Source organism: Lygodium microphyllum, chromosome 15 (genome assembly GCF_053477565.2).
Source record: "Lygodium microphyllum isolate KBCC chromosome 15, Lygodium_microphyllum_v1.1.10, whole genome shotgun sequence".
NCBI lineage: Eukaryota > Viridiplantae > Streptophyta > Polypodiopsida > Schizaeales > Lygodiaceae > Lygodium > Lygodium microphyllum.
This window is the reverse complement of record NC_141149.1, coordinates 29013968-29034121: the sequence shown is the minus strand read 5'-3', so window position 1 is coordinate 29034121 and position 20154 is coordinate 29013968. Positions and strand designations below refer to the sequence as shown.

At 43.0% G+C, this 20154-nt stretch overlaps 1 protein-coding gene across 3 annotated transcripts in view; it reads left to right on the top strand.

Moving 5' to 3' along the window:
- Positions 1-20154, top strand: part of LOC148024382 (uncharacterized) — a 258793-nt gene that overhangs the window by 33394 nt on the left and 205245 nt on the right. For all 3 annotated transcript variants that reach the window (XR_015693300.1, XR_015693299.1, XM_087694028.1), the window contains 2 exons: positions 14417-14811; positions 15138-15962. Coding sequence is in view for 1 of the 3 variants with exons in the window: in XM_087694028.1 (XP_087550154.1) it covers positions 14417-14811; positions 15138-15962 (1220 nt within the window). In the remaining 2 variants the exon portion in view is untranslated. The remainder of the gene's footprint in view (positions 1-14416; positions 14812-15137; positions 15963-20154) is intronic.

Sequence of the window (20154 nt, the reverse complement as noted above, 5' to 3'; positions counted from 1 at the left end):
ACTTGTCTAGATATTTCCTTTGCAGTTGGTGTTATGGCATGCTATATGACTACACCTGGCAAGAAACATTGGGATGCCATGAAGGGTATCATGAGATACCTAAAGGGCACAACAGATATGTGTATTTTTTATGGCAGCTAAGATACAAGAGTTGTGGGGTACACAGACTCCGATTATGCAAGACATGCTGATAGTAGGAAGTCCACTTTTGGCTATGTATTTACCTATGCTAGAGGTGATGTCTCTTAGATGTCTAGGGTTTAGAAGTGTACAGCTCTCGCTACCACTGAGGCTTGCCAGGAGGCCATATGGTTGGGCTGTTTGGTTCATGACCTTGGGATTGATTCTATACCTGTGCTACATTCGGATTCTATGAGTGCTATTCAGCTCAGTCTTCCATGTGAAGACGAAACACATTGAGGTGAGGTATCGCTTCATACATAGGGTCATGGAGGATAAGTCTGCTGACCTTGTTAAGATCTCCACTGACGAAAATCCTATAGATCTACTCACGAAAAGCCTCACTACTAAGCACTTTGCCTTCCTCAAGAGATTGATGGGCATTGGATGAGATGATGTTTTTCCTCATCCTGTTGTACATGTATACATTGTACTGTCTTTTCTTTTTCTTTTCACTCCTCACTGGGGAAGATACGCTTTTAAGTGGGAGGTTGTTGGGGGTAAAGGCACCTCTGCCTAGCCGCCCATGTGTTACTACACTAATAGTATCCGCCACTATACACTGCAGGTGGTAGGCACCCGTCACCATCACTTTATTCTTTATTCTTTTAGTGACAGTTTGAATAAAGGAAGGCCCGGTCACACATTGTGACTGTTGGGGTTCCCATTTGGTCTCTCTCTCTTTCTTGCTCTTGCTCTCCCGCCATAGCTCTTCCAAGCAAGCTTTGATCATTCTCACCTTTCAAATAGGTTACATGTCACCTATCAAAACAAATGTTTAATCTTGGAAGAGAAACCAAGCACTACTTCCTTACAAGCCAATATCTATATGTAAACTCAAATACTAATAGCTAGGCACCGAAAGCATGGTGGGTAAGGACCGATCATAGAGCTAATCTCACATTGATGGAGGTTAAAAACCTTGCTTTTAGGCAAGAGACAGTGCTTTTGCAACATTTTTATGGCTAGAGATCAATGTGACTTTTAAGGAAGAAGGTGATCGATAAGATAGAAAAATTAATAAAAATGCTCTTCAAACCACCCAAAAGGAGAGGCTTGACCATCTTTAAACTCACTTTTCAACCAATGATGTGTTGTAGCATAACCATTTAACTCTTAATTGTAATCCAATTAATGACTTTGGATTCTCTAGAGACTTGTGGTGCATATGTCATGCCTTTTCATAAGACCAAAAAGGTTTGTTACCATGTTAATTGTTGCTCTAATTGATTGGCAAAGCAAAGGTTTTGGGTGCCATTGAGTGATTGGCCTCATCATAGGGAAAACCTCCTTTCATTTCTTCCCCACTAAAAGTTCACTAAGCTAGTAGTTTCTTTTCGTCAATATTGTTTGAAATGGTTTGACTAGATTTCTTAGGGTGCGTTGGGTTTTTCTTGGTACCTAAATGAAATTCCACTCAACCTAGTTAGTGGGTCCACTAGTCTAGTTAATAACTTTGCCAACCCAACCTCTTTGTTGGTTGTCCTTCCTTTACACATCCCATCTATGCGCCCCCCCTGCCCACCCCCCCAATTTCACTTGCTTTTGTGGTGGTGAATGGTTAATGGAAGTGTTTCCAATATTCAAGCTTGAATCCACAAGGGATGAAAGCTTGGAATTGTGAGATATGTTGTAATGCATCTTGGGATTGTTTCTACAATGTAAAACTTATCTTCTATTATTATTATTATTATTAGCACACACTCACTCACTCATTCTCACTCTCACTCTCACTCATTCTTTCTCTCACTCTCACTAGCTCACCCACAGACATACTCTCTCACCAGTCTTTTGTAGTTAAATGAGAGAGATACTACGTCATAATATTAGTTTTATTGAAATAAACATGTGTCATGTATGCATGTGTGGTCATGCACACACATTTGTAATGGTCTTATTAAAACTCTCACTACATAGAATATAATAAGCAATAAAATAACCTTCACACTCTTCATGTAATCAATTTAGTAAACCCTCAAATATGATATTTGTATCATATATAATTACAAGGGAAATCCCCTTGGTTGATAAATATGCACATGTGTAGCTGAGTGGGTTAGATAGGTTTGAGGCCTTAGCTTGGGCAACTTTCCCTACTCTTGTGTTTGAAATCTTACGTCTATGTGTTGATGATTTGATCATCATATTTTCTTTTGGTTTCAAGCTAGAACATTATCCCTTAATATTTTTCATGGTGTGAGATGTCAGAGATTTGTAGTTGTATCTCAAGCAAGAACATCTTGATGGAATGAATATATATTACTTGGTTCATCACCTTCTTGAAGACAAGGGATGTTCAAAGAGAAATGAGTTTAGGAGAGGAGTGGATGGCCACGGTTCCAAAAATATTAGTTTGAAGAAAAGTTTAAATGAAGAAATTAAAGAGTTGAAAAATCAAATAAATAAATGGCATCAAGATAAGAGCGAATATTGATGTAAACCCAATGTTATGTGTATCTGTGCACTAGTGCACCCACCTATGTGCATCGTGCGCCCACACCAAGTGTATACATCTTGCAATTAGCCTTGCACACATGCCCGCGCGCACACGCGTGCACGCGCGCACACACACATGCACACACACCCCACTCCAACCTAGTGCACCTCGCCTACACATGCACTACATTTAGACCTGCACCTAGGCCATTGTGCACCAACCCTGTGCACAATGTCTTGTACATATTGTTATGGACATGCCTCATACACAAGGGCATTGGACAACTTTATACCTAAGTGCATTGGTGCAACCCATTGTATACACCACCATATACTCATCACTGTTCAATATGCACTGCTGCACTCACCCACTAGTGTATCCACTACACACCCCTCTTAATGAATTGTATTTGCTAAGTCAAAGTGCATCTGAAGTGGGTACATAGTGAATCTTTGAACAATTATAAGATAAATATTAATGATTTCCACGAAGACATGTAGAAACACTTATGGGACTCTACTTCATACATTTAGAGTTTCTAACAGACTTTCTTACTATGACACGCATTCTGGAGAAGGTGAACGAATTAACATGAGTAGAAAGCATAAGAGAAATTGGCAAATACTAAAGGGAGGAGCCCAAGTGGAAGCATGAGCAAGCAAAAGTAAGAGAGGCGTGAGATATGGCCATAGAGCAAGAGAGCAAGAGAGAGAGACTCAAGATGTGGGAACTCCAATAGTCACAATGTGTGACCAACCTTCCCTTTATTTAAATGGCACTAAAAGAATAAAGAATGAAGTGATAGTGATAAGCACCAATTGCTTACAGTGTGCAGGTGTGGGTACTGTCAATGTAGTAATACATAGGAGGCTAGGCACAAGTGCCTTTATCCCCAACAACCTCCCACTTAAAGGCGAATGTGCCTCGAGTGAAGAGGGAATAAGAAAAAAAGTGATAAAATACAATGTGTACATAGAGTACAACAGGATGAGGAATAGAGGTCATCTCATCCAACGCCCATCAACTGAAAGGGAGCGACGGATCGAAGGTTGGACTTGAGAGCTATAGCGGGAGAGCAAGAGTAAGAAAGGGAGAGACTAGAAATGGGAACTCCAACAGTCACAATGTGTGACCGGTGCCTTCTTTTATTCAAACTGTCGCTAAAAGAATAAATAATAAAGTGACGGTGACGGGCGCCCGCCACCTGCAATATACAGTGGCGGTGACTATCAGTGTAGTAATACACGGGTGGCTAGGCAGAGGCGCCTTTACCCCCAACAACTCCCACTTAATGGTGAATCTGCCCTAGTGAGGAGTGAAAAGAAAAAGAAAAAAGACAGTACAACATGTACATATGTACAACAGGATGAGGAAAGATGTCATCTAATCCCATGCCCATCAACCTCCTGAGGAAGGCAAAGCGCTCTGTAGAGGCTTTTCGTGAGCAGATCTGCAGGATTCTAGTCAGTCGAGATCTTGACAAGATCAATAGACTTGTCCTCAATGACCCCACGTATGAAGTGATACCTCACCTCAATGTGTTTCGTCTTCGCATGGAAGATCGGATTCTTAGCTAACTGAATAGCACTCATAGAATCCGAATGCAGTGTAGGGATAGCATCAATACCAAGGTCAACAACTAAACGACCCAACCAAATGGCCTCCTTGCAAGCCTCAGTGGCTGCAACATTTTCGGCCTCTGTAGTAAAAAGGGCCGTGCATTTCTGCACCCTTGGGCATCCAAGAAACATCACCTCTAGCATAGGTGAATACATAGCCGGAAGTGGACTTCCTACTATCTACATGTCCTGCATAATCAGAGTCAGTGTACCCCACGACTCCTGTATCCTGGCTGCCATAGTATATGCACATATCTGCAGTGCCCTTTAGGTACCTCATGATACCTTCACGGCATCCCAATGCTTCTTGCCATGTGTAGCCATATAGCGTGCCACAACACCAACTGCAAAGGCAATATCTGGACGAGTGGCTATCATAGCATACATAAGATTGCCCACAGCAGATGCATAGGGAATCTTGGCCAGCTCGGCCTTCTGCTCTTTTGTCTGTGGACAATCAACTTGTGATACCTTCACATAAGAAGGCAATGGATAGCCAATAGGCTTTACGTCCTGCATGCGGAAGCGCTCAAGGACTTTATGAATGTACTCCCTCTGTGACAAGTAGAGGAGTCCCTGATGCCTGTCGCGCCTAATGCGCATACCAAGTATGTGAGTGGCCTGTCCCAGATCTTTCATCTCAAAGCTCTTCTTGAGCTGAGCCTTTAGAGCATCTAGCTCATCATGAGCTTTCCTTGCTATTAGCATATCATCCACATAGAGTACCAAAATCAATAAAGAATCATCACGGGCTTTCTTCATGTAAAGACATGGATGCATAGCACTCCCGGCTATAGCCCTGTGACTGCATAAAGGTATCATAAGGGGTAGAGATTGCTAGCCTTGGCACCTCTCACAATCACTAGTCTGCCACGAGTGATATTCCATGCAGAGTCTCCAAAACATACATGATATCCTGCGTCATCAAGCTGTCCAGCTGACATGAGACTGCATGTAAAAGCAGGTACATGACATACATCCTGTTAGCAGTCATGTTTGTCATGCCTTGTCATCTCCTGCCTGTGAGCCTCTGTTTGAGTCAGACAAGGACATTAGGAGCTCTGACATGTCTGTCATGTGTTATGATGGGGGAGGCTAGTCACTCTTGACTGGCTGTCTTAGGATGTGTATTTCTTTTTGGCCTCTTTTAGTGGGCAGCCACTGGCTGCCCGGCCACTTTTTGGTCACTGATATGGGGCGCCCATTTTAGGGCATTTTTAGGGTTTGCGCCCATTTTAGGGTTTGCACCCATTTTAGGGTTAGGGTTAGGGTTTGTCCTTTGCCTATTTATAGGCAGCCCCCCTCCCCACTTGATCACTTGTCTTCTTGCAGATTCCGACACTCCTTCTCCCCCGTGGTGGTGCTGCCATCATCATCAGCCTGATCTGGTGCCCTCACCGACGCTTCGGGCTGCGTGCAGGGACTGATCAGTCCATTTCAGTGTATTCAGCATTCATTTCAGTCAGTGCAGATTTCTCTTCCTTATTTTCTGCTTTCTCTCTCTCTCTCCCTCCGTGTTCGTATTTCCTCTTCCGCTGCGCACTCTCACATGGTATCAAAGCCGAAGGAGAGTACACGGAGCTGAGTTTTACACGGGAGAATACCCACAACCTTGTGTTTGCTGGTCAAGACGTCTCCAACAGCTGAGACGTCACCTTCTTCACCATCTTCTTGATCAAGGCGGCCTGTTTTGGTGTCACATCTTTGCGTTTGCTGCTGGCGTCATCCCCAACAGCCAAGGCGGCCCTTCCAGGAGGTCCCAAATATTTGCGTTTGCTGCTGGTGCCTTCTCCAGTGGCTGCCACATCATCAACGACCTCTTCTTGCTTGCGTTTTCAGCCAGACGGCCTCCCCAACAGCTGGGCGACATATTCCCAGGCTGCGTTTTGAGGCAGGAGGCTGTTTTTCTGTGGTGATTGCATCGTTAGCATTTGCGTTTGACATCATCCTTGCGTTCTGTGCAAGGCGGCCAGCTCAGGAGCCTTTGGTGTTTGTGTTTCGGCACCGACAACCTTCCCTTGTTGTGTTTTGGTGTTTGCAGATATCGAAGATGTCTTCTCATCAGTTTACGGGCTTTGATGACTCAGATGACGAGCTTTTGTCTCGACACTCATCTGAACGGAAGCGTGATTTCTATCACGAGGACCATCGTCCGGAGTCTATTCCTCTTTCCCGTCCCCCTTCTATTCATGTATCTCGGCAAGCCTCTTCCAGTGGGCCGAAGATGGAGCCTTTGGTATCCCCTGTATAGGTACCCGTACTTCCTTAGCTGTCCAAAGAGGACCGGTTGGATGGCTTCAACTTTTCTCTATGGTCTTGCAAGGTGGAGTGTATCTTGGACTCCTTCGATCTTTGGGAGCTTGTTTTTGTTCCTATTCCCCGGCCTAAGGTGGATCCTGCAGATGGGACATCTATGGATCGTGCAGCCTTATGGGATCGGCTTAATTCTAGAGCTAGATCTTTCCTCTTTTTGAGTTTGTAGGATTCTGTCCTTGTTCATGTTCACAGGTTGAAGACTGCAGCAGATGTGTGGAGAAAGCTCGCGTCTCTCTATCAACAGAAGACGTTTGCCTACGGATATCTCTTGAAAAGAAGTTGCGGATGCTCGCTATTGATGATAATCCTTCCATGAAGGACCACATCAACAGATTACAAGATATGAGGGATGAGCTTGCATCCCTTGGTCGGACGATATTTTCTGAAGACATGGCTATGATTCTTTTGACTCAGCTGCCATCGCCTCGGTTTGATGTCTTCTACACCAGCCTTCTTACATCGAGGACCCGTGAGAAGCTTCTATGGGAGGAGCTATCCCCGCTTGTCTTGGAGCATGATGAGCGACTCAGAGAGGTCAGTGCTAGTGGATCCGACTCCACTAGAGCCTTTGTTGCAGGTTCGGGAGGACAGAAGAAGAAGCAGAAGTCAAAGGCTAAGAAGAAGGACAGTTCTTCAAGCTCTGACTCAGATTCAGAGAGCCTGAAGTGCCCACACTGTGGGAAAGGGACACATCCCGAGGAGAAATGCTGGAAGAAGTACCCTCACCTTCGTCCGGGAGCGAAGGGTGGATCTACATCGGAGCCTTCTTCTACCTCTACACCCGCTGTTATCCATGAGTCAGTGTTCCTTCATATCCATGCTTTGGAGGAGGATCCTTCTTCTGTGGCTGCAGTGTCTTCTGCGCAACCTTGGTTAGTGGACAGTGGTGCTTCGAGTCATATGACTCCCCGAGGTGATTTGTTACAGGATCTCCGTCCATCAGAGGGTTCAGTCACTATTGGTGACCTTTTATCGGTGCCTATTAGTGGTGTTGGCACATTGCCTTTGTTTACCGACCGACCTTCGAGCTCTTTTTCACAAGCCCTACATGTTCCGGATTTGGGCCTTCCCCTCCTCTCAGTTTATGGCCTTACGAGGCTTGGCACACGAGTGATTTTCACGGAGCATGCCGTTGTTATTGAGGATTCTCTTATAGGAGCTGTCTTATCTACAGGTTGGCAGGAGAGCGGGCTTTACAGGCTCCATTCCCCTTCTTTGATGCAGGGTCCTCCGAGGCAGTCTATTGCTACACCCATTCCCGCTTGTGCACCTTCTATTCCACAGGTTTCTTCCCATCCCCCACCTTCTCCTCCGGTGGTTCCCTCGTACCCCCCATCCCTTTCAGAGGGGGACGATCTCGATGATGCGGCTGTGGATTCCCTGGCCCCTAGTGTTTTAGAGGGGGATTCCCAGGATCGTGAGGAGCTCCTTCAGCGGCAGTCTACATCGACGGACTTCATCGACATTGGCATTCCTCTTGCCACCCCAGGATCTATTTCTTCTTTGGCCTTCAGCCACATCCAGGATCTGAGAGGGGGTGTTAGCTGTCATGTTTGTCATGCCTTGTCATCTCCTGCCTGTGAGCCTCAGTTTGAGTCAGACGAGGACATTAGGAGCTCTTACATGTCTGTCATGTGTTATGAAGGGGGAGGCTAGTCACTCTTGACTGGCTGTCTTAGGATGTGTATTTCTTTTTGGCCTCTTTTAGTGGGCAGCCACTGGCTGCCCGGCCACTTTTTGGTCACTGATATGGGGCGCCCATTTTAGGGCATTTTTAGGGTTTGCGCCCATTTTAGGGTTTGCGTCCATTTTAGGGTTAGGGTTAGGGTTTGTCCTTTGCCTATTTATAGGCAGCCCCCCTCCCCACTTGATCGCTTGTCTTCTTGCAGATTCCGACACTCCTCCCCCGTGGTGGTGCTGCCATCATCATCAGCCTGATCTGGTGCCCTCACTGACGCTTCGGGCTGCGTGCAGGGACTGATCAGTCCATTTCAGTGTATTCAGCATTCATTTCAGTCAGTGCAGATTTCTCTTCCTTATTTTCTGCTTTCTCTCTCTCTCTCTCCCTCCGTGTTCGTATTTCCTCTTCCGCTGCGTACTCTCACACATCCTGCATAACAAAACTGCTGCCGGAAGAAAACTGCTGCCTAACATCACCAATGCCCACAATATCAAGAGAGCTGTCATCACCCAAGCGCACAGAACCCGAAACAGTACGGTATGAATGAAACCACTCTCAGCAAGGTGTCACATGAAAGGATGCACCTGAGTCCAAGAGCCAACAATGTGCATACATAGAGTGTATCTCTGTCATTTGCGAAGCACTAGAAGAAGCTGCTAGGATATAATAATCATCATCAACATTCTCAGGCTGCATAACATTGATCTCTTCAATTTTAACACTGGACTTTGCAGGTACTATGCTGCAATTAGAAGACTTATCCTGCACTTTGTCTTTCCCCTTATCTTTGCGCCTTTCATTGCGCAATTCTTGGCATTGTGGCCTAATATGGCCCTTTTTCCCACAATAGTGACAAGTAACATTTGCATTCCTGCCACGGGATTTGCTGCGTGACTTCCCACGAGACTTGGACCGAGATTTCTGAGAATCCCATCCATGGCCACTTCCACTGCCATGCTTTCCATATCCATCATTTCTGCCTCTAACTGTCATAGCATGAGATACACGAGAGGTATCCAAATTCTTACGGTTAACCTCTTCCTGCAGAAGAGCACTCTCAATATCAGATAATTTCAAGGTAGCAGTAGAGGCACATAATGCAGTGTAGAATACATCCCATGACTCATTAAGAGTACCAAGCAAGAAAAGAGGAGTGACATCCTCTGCAAAAGTGATGTCCTGCGAAGTCAAGTTCTTGAGTATAGCATGGAACTGGCTCAAGTGAGCAGCCATAGTCACATTCTTCTTCATGCGCAGATCCATAAGTTGCTTCAGCCAATACATCTGACTCACTAGACTTTTCTTGACATAGAGATTTTTGATCTTTTCTCACAACTACCCTGCACTCTGTTCTTCCTCAAAGACAGTATAGTGAACCTGTTCTGTGAGAGACAATACAATAGTGGACTTGCATAACTCATCAAGCTCAAGCCATTCCTCATCTGGCATAGTTGCAGGTGGATGCCTGCTTAACCTCAAAGGTTTGATCTGCGATTTCTGCACCAACACCTGCCAAATCTGGCTCTTCCAATAAGAGTAATTTGTACCATCAAGCTTAGTGATGTTGAAAATAGCATGATCAGGACAAACTTGCCATAATGCAGGCTGGAAGACTGTAGACAGTTCAAAACTGCTTGCTGTTTATTGTAGAAAATGATAAAAAAATCACCAAAATCAAGGGAAAATGGCGAGGAAAGTGGAACCAAAGCTGCTGTCCACCAAGTACTAGTGAAAGTACATCATTTTAGAGTGTTTCAGCATGAAAAATTCATGTCAATCCATACATATATGCTTGTTGTAATAAACTTCAGATTTCAGTAAAAGAGAGCTAACAGTGCCAAAATCGGATCCCAAGGCAATTTTCATTGATAACTAGTCTATGCTTACACAACTCATTGAACACAATGTCTAGATATTTTCTATGCGTTGCCTATTCTTTGAATAGACAATCATGTTGTCAAAGAAAGTGTCCAAAAATGCTCTATGTGGCTTGAAGATGTGATACATCATTTAATTGAAAGTGGCAAGAGTATTCGTAAGTCCAGAACGCATGACAAAAAACTCACACAACTCAAACTTGAGTTTGCGAATACCCTCTTGGAAGAATGTGTGGAGCATAAATATAGAGCTATCCTTGCCTGTGTGGAGGAGGAGGTTTTGGATACACAGGTGCTCACCCAATAGGTGCTTCGTTCCTTTTCAGCTTTTCATGAGCGAGGGGTGATTCTCTTCTTCATAGGTCCCGTGTTTACTAGGATTCATTAGTGGCGCCATTCTTCAGACTGATTGTGCGAAGGAGATCTTTGCTGGCATGTGCGGATTTTTTGAGGTTATCAATGCATGCTGATCCCTAAATTTGCTCCATTCTTTGCACAGTTGAGTAGCATCATCGTTGGGCTGATCACTAACAACATGAAGCACCAATTCCACAGATGTTTTGGGCTTCTTTTCCTTGAGATCCCCTTGATTTTTTGATTTTCTAGCTCATTTGCCTATTGGGATTGTCCCTTGCAATGTGACCTTCCTATTTGCAAATAAAGTATTTATTTGCAACCATCAATTCCCTACGTTCTACCAATGTTTTCAAGCTTTTTCTTTGCTGTTTTGGCCTCTTTTCAAGCTGATTTTCAGATCTGTCCCTTTTCTCAGTCTTAAGCAACATTTTGATCGGCTTCTCCACACTCTCTAGGAAGCCTAAATCCTTTCCACATAGCAAAGCATCTACTAGAGCAACAATCTCTATGATTTGAGACATGCTAGACACGTAAGCGAAGGGAAGGCTATTAGAGAGAGGTAAGGTTTATTCCAATATAGTGAGGATTGAGAGAGAGAGAGAGAGAGAGAGAGAGAGAGAGAGAGAGACAGAGAGAGTCGTCACATTGGAGACCTAATCATGCGGCAAAGGGATTGATTGAATCATAGGGACAAACAAGTGATTCGGGCCTTGAAGGCATCCACCACGGTTAATGAATCATTTCCTAGACCAAAGGGTAATGTTTCAAAGGACGTGTTGCCTCTCCAACTATGTATTAAGGACTAGTGGAAGGAAGAAATTTCTCTAGTAAACATACATCTTGTCCAATCAAGCCCAAATATTAGAGTGGTAAAGAGAACAATAGGTAGATTTGGGCTTGGAAGGATGAAGCCTAGACAACATATCTTATTTCAATGACAAGGCTAGTAGAACATCCCATGTATAGCAGTCAAGACCATCCATCATAGAATGAGGTAAAGTTACCTACTATGCAAAGTATTAAAGTCTCCCATCACAAACCTTGTATGGGCCATAGAGAGACACTACAAATCCTCCCAAAGCTGACGCCAATTCTACGCTATGTTGGGTATGTACACACCTACCAACCATAGTGCCTCGCCCTTATACATAATCTCCACAATCATGAATCTACGTCCTCGAACATCCTAGCAAAGCAATTGTAGCTGTAAGAAAGAGCAAACAACTGGCACAAGCCCTAATCTTTGAGGAGCATAACCATTGAAAAATATAATAAAAACCAGAGTACAGAAAATATCCCAATTACCAGCAAAAATTGTCTTCCACACTATTGTGTTTACCACTAAACAAAGTACCCTTGACATCCCATAACATTACCCTCAAGACTTAGGTAAGAAAGAACTATTGCTGCAATTCTTTCCCTTTGGCATTTGTAGATTTTCGCATGTGAAACCTCTCCATCTCATTATGAGTGGCATCAACAAGATCAACTCTCTTCAAACTAGACCTTGATGCTTGAGAAGGATACTTAGTGCATCCCTTTAGAGAAGCAATCTTCCCAAAATATCAACATGCAAGGTGACATTGAAAACACTTTTATCAACTATACATACTAGTGGCATACGAGTTTATCGGGGCTTAGAATAAGATCCTTTACCCCTCCATTGAAAAGTTTGAGTAACATTAGCTGAGGATGGATGCATAGGATCCAAATGTTCATATAGCAAGCATGGGCTTCATCAAGTCACCCCAGGAGCATCCTTAGAAGCTTGTTCCCTATAAGTAAAGTGATGCTCATGCTCAGGTCTACCATTATGCAATTCCTTATTCCCATTTTGTCTAGTTGGTGTAAGACTGCACATAATTATTGAGACAAAGCTTGAAACTCATGCACTTGCATATGCATCTCAACCTCACGGTCCATATAATGTTTTTATACCTCAAGATCGTGATCACATTCATATAAGAAGCGACCTATTTGACCACATCTAAAGCAATGCTTAGCAAATGTGTCCCATCCAACTTATATACCAAGGCATGCAAACCAAGAGCTTCAAAATAGATTTTAATGGGATGAGGTTTACCTGTATCTCATAGCGAATAAGCTCTATTTCAATTACGTGATGTCAAGTGAGGCTCCACCAAAACTGACCAAGAGAGCGTAAGATCAAAGAAGAAGCTGCCAAATATACGAATGGAAGTTTACAACCTCAACCCAAATGGGACACACCCACCTCCAAACATCTTGAAATTCCTCCATTGGCTGTACCAAGGGAAACATGAACTAACTGACCATCCAAAGACAAAGGGATGTTTTACATTATCTGAGCACAAAGCTTTTGGGAATTGAAAGAAAAATTCAAAGAACCCTTTCAATCTCCTTGACCTAAGGAGTCTCTTCCGGTCCACTATTAACTCCCTTGCACAAATCATGACATAAAAGCAAGGCCTCAAGCCACACTTGTAAGAACCTCTAGGTGGGAAAATGAGTCCCCCTATACTGGCTTATAAAATAAAAGATGATAGCCTGCTCGTGGAAGGCTGCAATTTGTTGTAGTACAATTTCTATGCCCAAAATAGCCACTACATGCTCACCATTAGGTAAAGCAAATCCTTGCCTTCATTTGCATGAATGTGCCCATCCATTAGGTTATAGCTTGAGCTAGCATATATCAGAATGTATCACCCTTCTCTTGTGAACTCCAAAGCAGTTGGGGGGGCTGCCAACAGACTAGCCACTAACTTTCAATGCTTAACCCACTCCATCTCCTTCTCCATCCTTGTGATTGTCCTCTACTTAAGACCCCACATCTGAGTCCACATCATCATCCCCTGCTCCCCCCTTGTGCCTCACCCCCCTGGGTCCACCGGCCCCTCCGATATGCAGATCAAGGAATTCCATGCCAATGCTGGAAAAAGTGTGCATTGTCTGGTTCTACTTGTCTAGGCACACCTTGTATAGATCACCATGATATAGGTCTGTAAAACTCAAAATTCCCCGTGCTCCCCGTGCTGGCCTTCAAAACTGCCCATGCAGATACGATGCAAGTGCATACAGGACAACTACGGGTCACACAATTGCATAGTAGCTCTCTCTCTGTTCTATGTGTCTGTATAGCACTCAATCTCTCTTAACCCATCTTACTTAGGACCGAGCGCATGTTACTTGGCAATTTGTGCTGGTACTTGAAACAGTGCTCCTGCCCGCATGGAAGTTTGATCAGTGTCTGCACTTGGTTGAAGAGTACCCTCTTGACGACCTGAGTGCACATTCAAATCACATCAAAGTTTTCTTCCTTCATCATCATCTACATTCTTCTGCTCTCTCTGTGTTTTCTTGTTGTACTACTGCACACTTAGATATCCAATACTATTTTAAGATTAAAGCATAAAATGAACAAGGTTGGAAATTCTATAGAAATGCAGTGCCATGCTTTCAGTATTTGGTGCCTACCATTCCCTAGTTTCTCAAGGCTTTCAAAAATCTAATTAGCGTAACTTTGTTTGAAAAGAATCAATAATTCCTAGTTCTAGCGAAGTCATGGACTTACGGGCTTACAATAACACTCACTAAACCTTACACGAGTGGGAGATTAAAGGATTGAAGCTATGATGTAATAATGCTACTATGGATATGAAATATGGGCAATAGCCATAGCCTTGAAACTTGGCCCAAGCATTATCATCTTATGGATGCATATCCTCATATACTCATTTCCATTCTCATAGTAGTTGCTACTAGAATTAGTGTGCATAATTGCTTTTATATACATATGTTGAAGTGCTCATAATATTTGTCTCAAAAGTGTAGCTCCACGATTGCACAACCCTTTTGGACAAGTGGGAAAGCTTATTTATTCCAGGGAAATTTGCAATTTGTTGTCCATTCTTGATCACTTGTTGGAGGGGGCGAGCAGTGACAGTTGGGGGTGTGCTGAAATTGGATGCAGGTATGACCAGCAAGGGTGACGAAGGCGTTCCGGGGATGGCATCAAGGCGTGTGCGTGAGCTTCGAGGTCTCCAGCAAGGCCTTGTCCACCTGCAGAGCTCCCACCCTTCCATGTCCCTGCCCCCTCCCTCCTGGCACAGGCGCTTCCTGGTCCTTCTCGACTCTGGTCTCCTCTCCTTCGACCCCTGTGCAAGCCCTGGCACTCCCGTCTGCCACATCAAAGCTCGTGATGTGCTCGGCGCCCGATTCTCTCTCTCAGACCCTTCTGGCTGCACCCTGGATGTCCTTATTGCCTCCCCTCATGGGCCTGCAACATTGCACCTTTACAGCTCTGCTGCGCGACGATGGCTTCAGATGTTGCAAGATTTGTTTTTGCGAGACTGCATCGACACAGAAGTATGCTTTTCATATGTGTCTTGTATGGGGTAGTGCCATGCCAGACCTTCTTGAAGTCTGGAAAGTGAAGTCAGCTTCAGCATTCCATAGCAGTTTCTTCAAACTTTAATACCTTTTGCAATTTCAAGGCTCACTTTACCTGCTGGACTTCAAGAAAGTTCAGCAAGTTCCTGCTTGTGACACGAGTTGTCACTTAGCACACGTTTCTATGAATTGCATGATTATGGAGAAAATGTCTACTTTTGGCATTTTATACTAATCCCACATTGTCTTATGTTTCATCTCTTCAATGCACAGAGATTGCTTAATAAGAATATGTATTTCAGGTATGGCGTTCAAATGATGATAACAATATTCATCCTGTATGCACAAAATCTTCAGAAATCCTGGAATCCTCTTCACAGTCCATAGCTGAGGCACAAACAATGATGCCAAAGAGCTTGGAAGGGGACCAAAGATCTTCAGCAGACATCATGCTTTTGGAGGACAGGATCACAAATTCTGGTGGAATGATAGCTTTAAACCAGCTAGAATCTTCTACGAGCTTTCAAAGAAACCAATCTGCTCAGAGGCACTTGGGAGGGACAGAAATAGAAGGCCAGTTAGTGCATTCGGCATTCACTAAGGATGAAAGTAAGTTGTGTGCAGGTATTGAAGTACCTGAGCATAGAGATCGACTTATTAGAGATGGCCGTACCGCTTCATTGAACTCAGAAAGAGACCAAATAGAAATTTGCCGAAGATTCTCATCCAGACTACCTGTCCACTGTGATGCTCAAGTCACTGAAGAGAAACTTTCTTTGGTTGGAATTCCGGGAAATTCATTGCACATACATCAAGATTCAAGCGAGGAAAGTATAAGTGGACTTACTTTGACCTCTGATAGTTCAGAGAGCCAAGAAAGCTCTAACTTGAATGAATATAATCATGAGGCAAACTCAGTCAACAAATACATGCTACAAGAACAGGTTGATGATTGTGATGATGAGGATGCACCATTGCATTCAAGAATACACTCTGGTGAGGAAGTAAGACGTTTGAATCAAGTGGCTACAACTTGTCACAATGTGATAAGCAAAGCAAAGGAGGATTCTTGTGTACTGACTTATCAGAAGTCAATTGCTGAATATGACTTGTACGGTTCCTCAGAGGTAGGAGAACATCCTGATGAAGTTTCAGCAAGATATTCTGTATAGTATATTCTCATTCACGAGTAGTGAGGATTATTTTCTTCTTCTTGCAAGAGTTGAGTTTCGTTGCCTAGAAGATTGTGACAGCAATATTACTTTTGTGTGTGCGTGTGTTGAGTTGGTGTAGTTGCCTTCTGTATCTACATTCTTGTGGAGCATAAGCTGGTTGTGGTCTTTATGGCTTGATTCCGCAAAAAGACATTGATCAGGGAACTACACTTCACTTGTTTAATGCATAAGGAGGCTGCATTGCTTTTTTCAGAAAAAGAATAGGGGCTTCTAAGATATAATCAATGTAAAACACTGAAGGGGAATTTTATTATAAGACTTGAATGAATAACCAATCCAGAGATCTATAATACCAAACCATGTGCAACTTGAAGTGAAAGAAAGTGCCAGAATCCAAAGTCTTGAGGAAAGCATTTCTTCTCCTCATAGTCTCCAAGTCGCCTCATAGCCTCTCCCATTTCCCGTGGGAGTGTGGATGATCTCTAGAGAGGGTCTCTTTGGTGGATATATCCAGTAAGTCTAGAGCATGACTACATCTGGCAGTCCAAATAAACTAAGCAATGATACTTGCTATCAGGTCCCATATATAACAATCTCCATTCAAGGCAGCAAAAGTTTGCATTATAGCATATAAAGCAGTAGGAAGCTGCTTTTCAGATGTTTGAGGCAGTTGAAGGTTAAATTGGTTCCATGTTTAGTTGGAGACAGGTGTGGCAGTTGTATTTTCCGTGTAGGTCTGTAAAGTGTTGGAAATTTGAAGCATGGCATATTGTGTTGCAGCAATCAGTTGCTTTTGGGTCACTAGTGGCATTTTGGTAGGGGGGTTAGCCCATTGGCATTTTTGCATTCAGCAGGAGGTGACCATCACGTCTTGGTTTATTACATCATTTGATGCAACCTTGCTGAAGGATAAGAGGTAGACCTTGTTGAGAAACAGAAGTGGGTTGCTAATGTTCAGCATACAATTTCATGCATTTTTGTGTTTGTGTTGCGGACGGAGCTGCTTGTCTGCAATTTATCCAATCTTCCTTGCCTGTGCTCAGCTTGTTTGCCTTGCTCATATTTGTCTTGTCTACCCTGTTCCTTTTACTCAACTACACTGCTTCCTTTGCATACCTGATCTTCTCTTCTATTTCTGCTGCATCCTTGTTCATGTTGGAATCAGTCAATCATGTGCATTACACAATAATGTACAGGTTTAATAGTTTAGACAAACAGCTTTTGACCTGTCCTCCCTGTCAGTCAGCTATAGGGCGAGCAAGCATCCTTAGATGATGTGCTTTGGTGTAAAGGCCAAACCAGCACCAACGGGGGACATTATAAAAGTACTGCTAGATTTGGAGTTTCAAGTATTGTGCATGAACCATAATATAGAGGATATCAATGCAAACTGGATCAGGAAACACAATAATGTTGGATGAGATGACACAGAAGGAAAGAGTGTTGGTCATTTGTAAGCAGGTGCCTTCTTAGAAGGAAATATATGCAAGGCATTGCTACATCAGTAGGGGAATGGAAAGAATCATGTGGTGGATCTGCAATCTTCTCTGGGCTTGATAATTCAAGTTTATGTATCCCCTTTATTCTTCTATATACCGCTTCTGAACATATATAAAAAGGACTGCTACTTTTGCACCAGTCCTTTTCTGGTCCTCATCATTCCATTTTACAAAGTCATTATGTGTGCTCAGTTCTTTCACACATTTTCTAGTGGCTAGAGAGATGGCCGGATAGGGTGAATACATTTAAAAACAACCGGAATAAATTGGAGCTAGTCATGTTCCACAAGCTAGGGTGTGGTGGCAGTTGAATGTGCAAATAGTTTATCTGCTAAGCTCACATGATTAAGTTCACTGTTATTGTGTTTAAAATTTTTTACGGGAGATATATTCTTGATGGAGATGTTTACCAACTCTAGTAACCAAGAGTTGAGGATTTTGAAAAGGGAAGGAATGTTATGTCAAGGAGATGGATATGAGCCTTAAAAAATTGTGTTACATTTTCTAAAAAAACACTTTGTTTCTTTCCTTTTAAACTTACTAGATGTGCTTAGATGAACAGAAGCACACATGATGCAATTCAAGCATAAAGTTTTAGCACAGAGAGCCTTTTGATAATGCCACTCTGGCAGAGATTTGGCTGATGGGAGAAGATTTCGGGTGACTTGTGGCATCGCCAAGGGCTTTGGTAGCTATTCCTTCACACATGGGGTCACCATACCAGCTTTTCACATTACAGGAGGGTAACCCCTCTGGTAATGCCACCACAAGCCATGGTTTCTCTCTTTCATACCCTCTAGACTGCCTTCAAAGGCCTTGTATGTATTTGATCTGTTCAGCATTTAGCTCGGGCTAGACTGTTGAGCACTTGTACTTACTTGTATTTTTGTTTTGAGTAATAAACAGCTACAACTTTTTATAAAAAAAGAACTCTAGGCGCAAAGTGCAAATACCTCCAAATGCAAAAGTTTATGACCTTGATTTGTTTTTGTCATGGATCAAGTCAGCCAAATACTCAAACTTTTTGAAATAAAAAAATATGGTGCTTGATCCACCAAGAATGCAATCAAGGGATCCTCAAGAACAAAATGGGCTGCAAGATAATGGTGTTTCTTGTCAGTGTTGTTTCCCAGACGGAACACTTAGTGATATTTTCACTGTACATGGTAAGCACTTGAATTTAGCATGTTACTGCTCTTGCGAAGTTGAAATTGAGGGTGCACACTCACAGTTTTCTCCTTTGCAAAGAGAACTCTTCCTTAAGGAACTTTGATAGAAGAATAATAGCAGCCCATCTTTTGACAATGGGGCCAAACTAGTTGATCAACTGGGTTGTGAATGATGATGTTAAGCCAGAAAGAGATCTATAGTTCATGTCTCGGGCTGGAAATTGCTATCTCCAGGGGTGACATTAGAACCTGAACCACATATGAGACTTGAGTTGGTGACTTTGTCATTCAATTTTTTAAATATTTTAATTAGATTTTATAAATATGCTAGTAAAAACCCTTAGTAAAAAATCATAAGGAATTATCCATAAATAGGTTGCATCTTTGATAGGATTTTTAATGATTAAAGAAAGAAAAATATCTTTGATGTATATAGCATTAGGGAAAATATGGACTAAAAAAGGGCCATTTAGCTTAAGAGTTAATGATTCTTCAGATGATAAGAGATTTGAGATGGACCAATGGGAGAGAGGGTGATGTATATATTTTATCCACTCTCTATGATCTGGAAGTGCACTATTTAGAATAATTTAGTCTAAAGAGCATTGGTGGCATCTCTTAAAAAGTGTATGCAATGATCTTTTTACCTAATCAGCTGCATTAATTTTGCAGGCATTGTGGCTAGAATCATAGAAAAGGCTTGAGTGCAGCTTGTTCACAAATGCCGTCTCTACATATTGTTTGGAATTTGTTGGGATACTCTACCTGGGCATTTAGGTTCAGATTATCAGGGCATGATAGCTTAATTGAAAGATCTTGATCCTGTTATCACCCTTTCAGAGTATATACAATTCCATGCTTACATTAAGATCTTGACCCTGCCATCACCCTTTGAGGGTACATATGATCCCATGCTTACAGACACTCATCTTGATTCACAAGGTTCTGTTGTGGCTGCTCATATCTCTGCCTTTCCCCTCATAGAAACAGGAGCTTGTTGCCAGCCTTACCAACTTGGAACTTTTGGACAGTCCAATGTCATACAACTGTTAAATATCTGCAGCTGCTGTCGGTAAAGTCTGTGAGCGAGATTTGGGCTGATCTATTATATACTCCTTGTAGCCCATTAGGACAGGAAACATGGTACCCCACTCAAGGCTGTTAACTGCCATTGTACTATTTTGGCCATGTAGAGCCTTGGGATATTTCCTACCTAAGGTGGCGGTCTTCGAGGAGTCATTTCTCCTGTTGATATCCAAGATCTTCAAAGACCGCCTAGATCGGGGCCTTAGAGGTTCAGCCGTGACTTGGTGACGAGACCTTTGAATTCCTTCCAGCATGGACTTATAGAGCTAGTGGCTTATCTCCCAAGGTGGAGTCAGGTTCTACAGTTTATCCCATCTACTATTCCTTACTACAGGTTACCTTTTAGGTGGAAATCTTGGATCTCCAGGATGCTCTACATCTTCTTCGTAT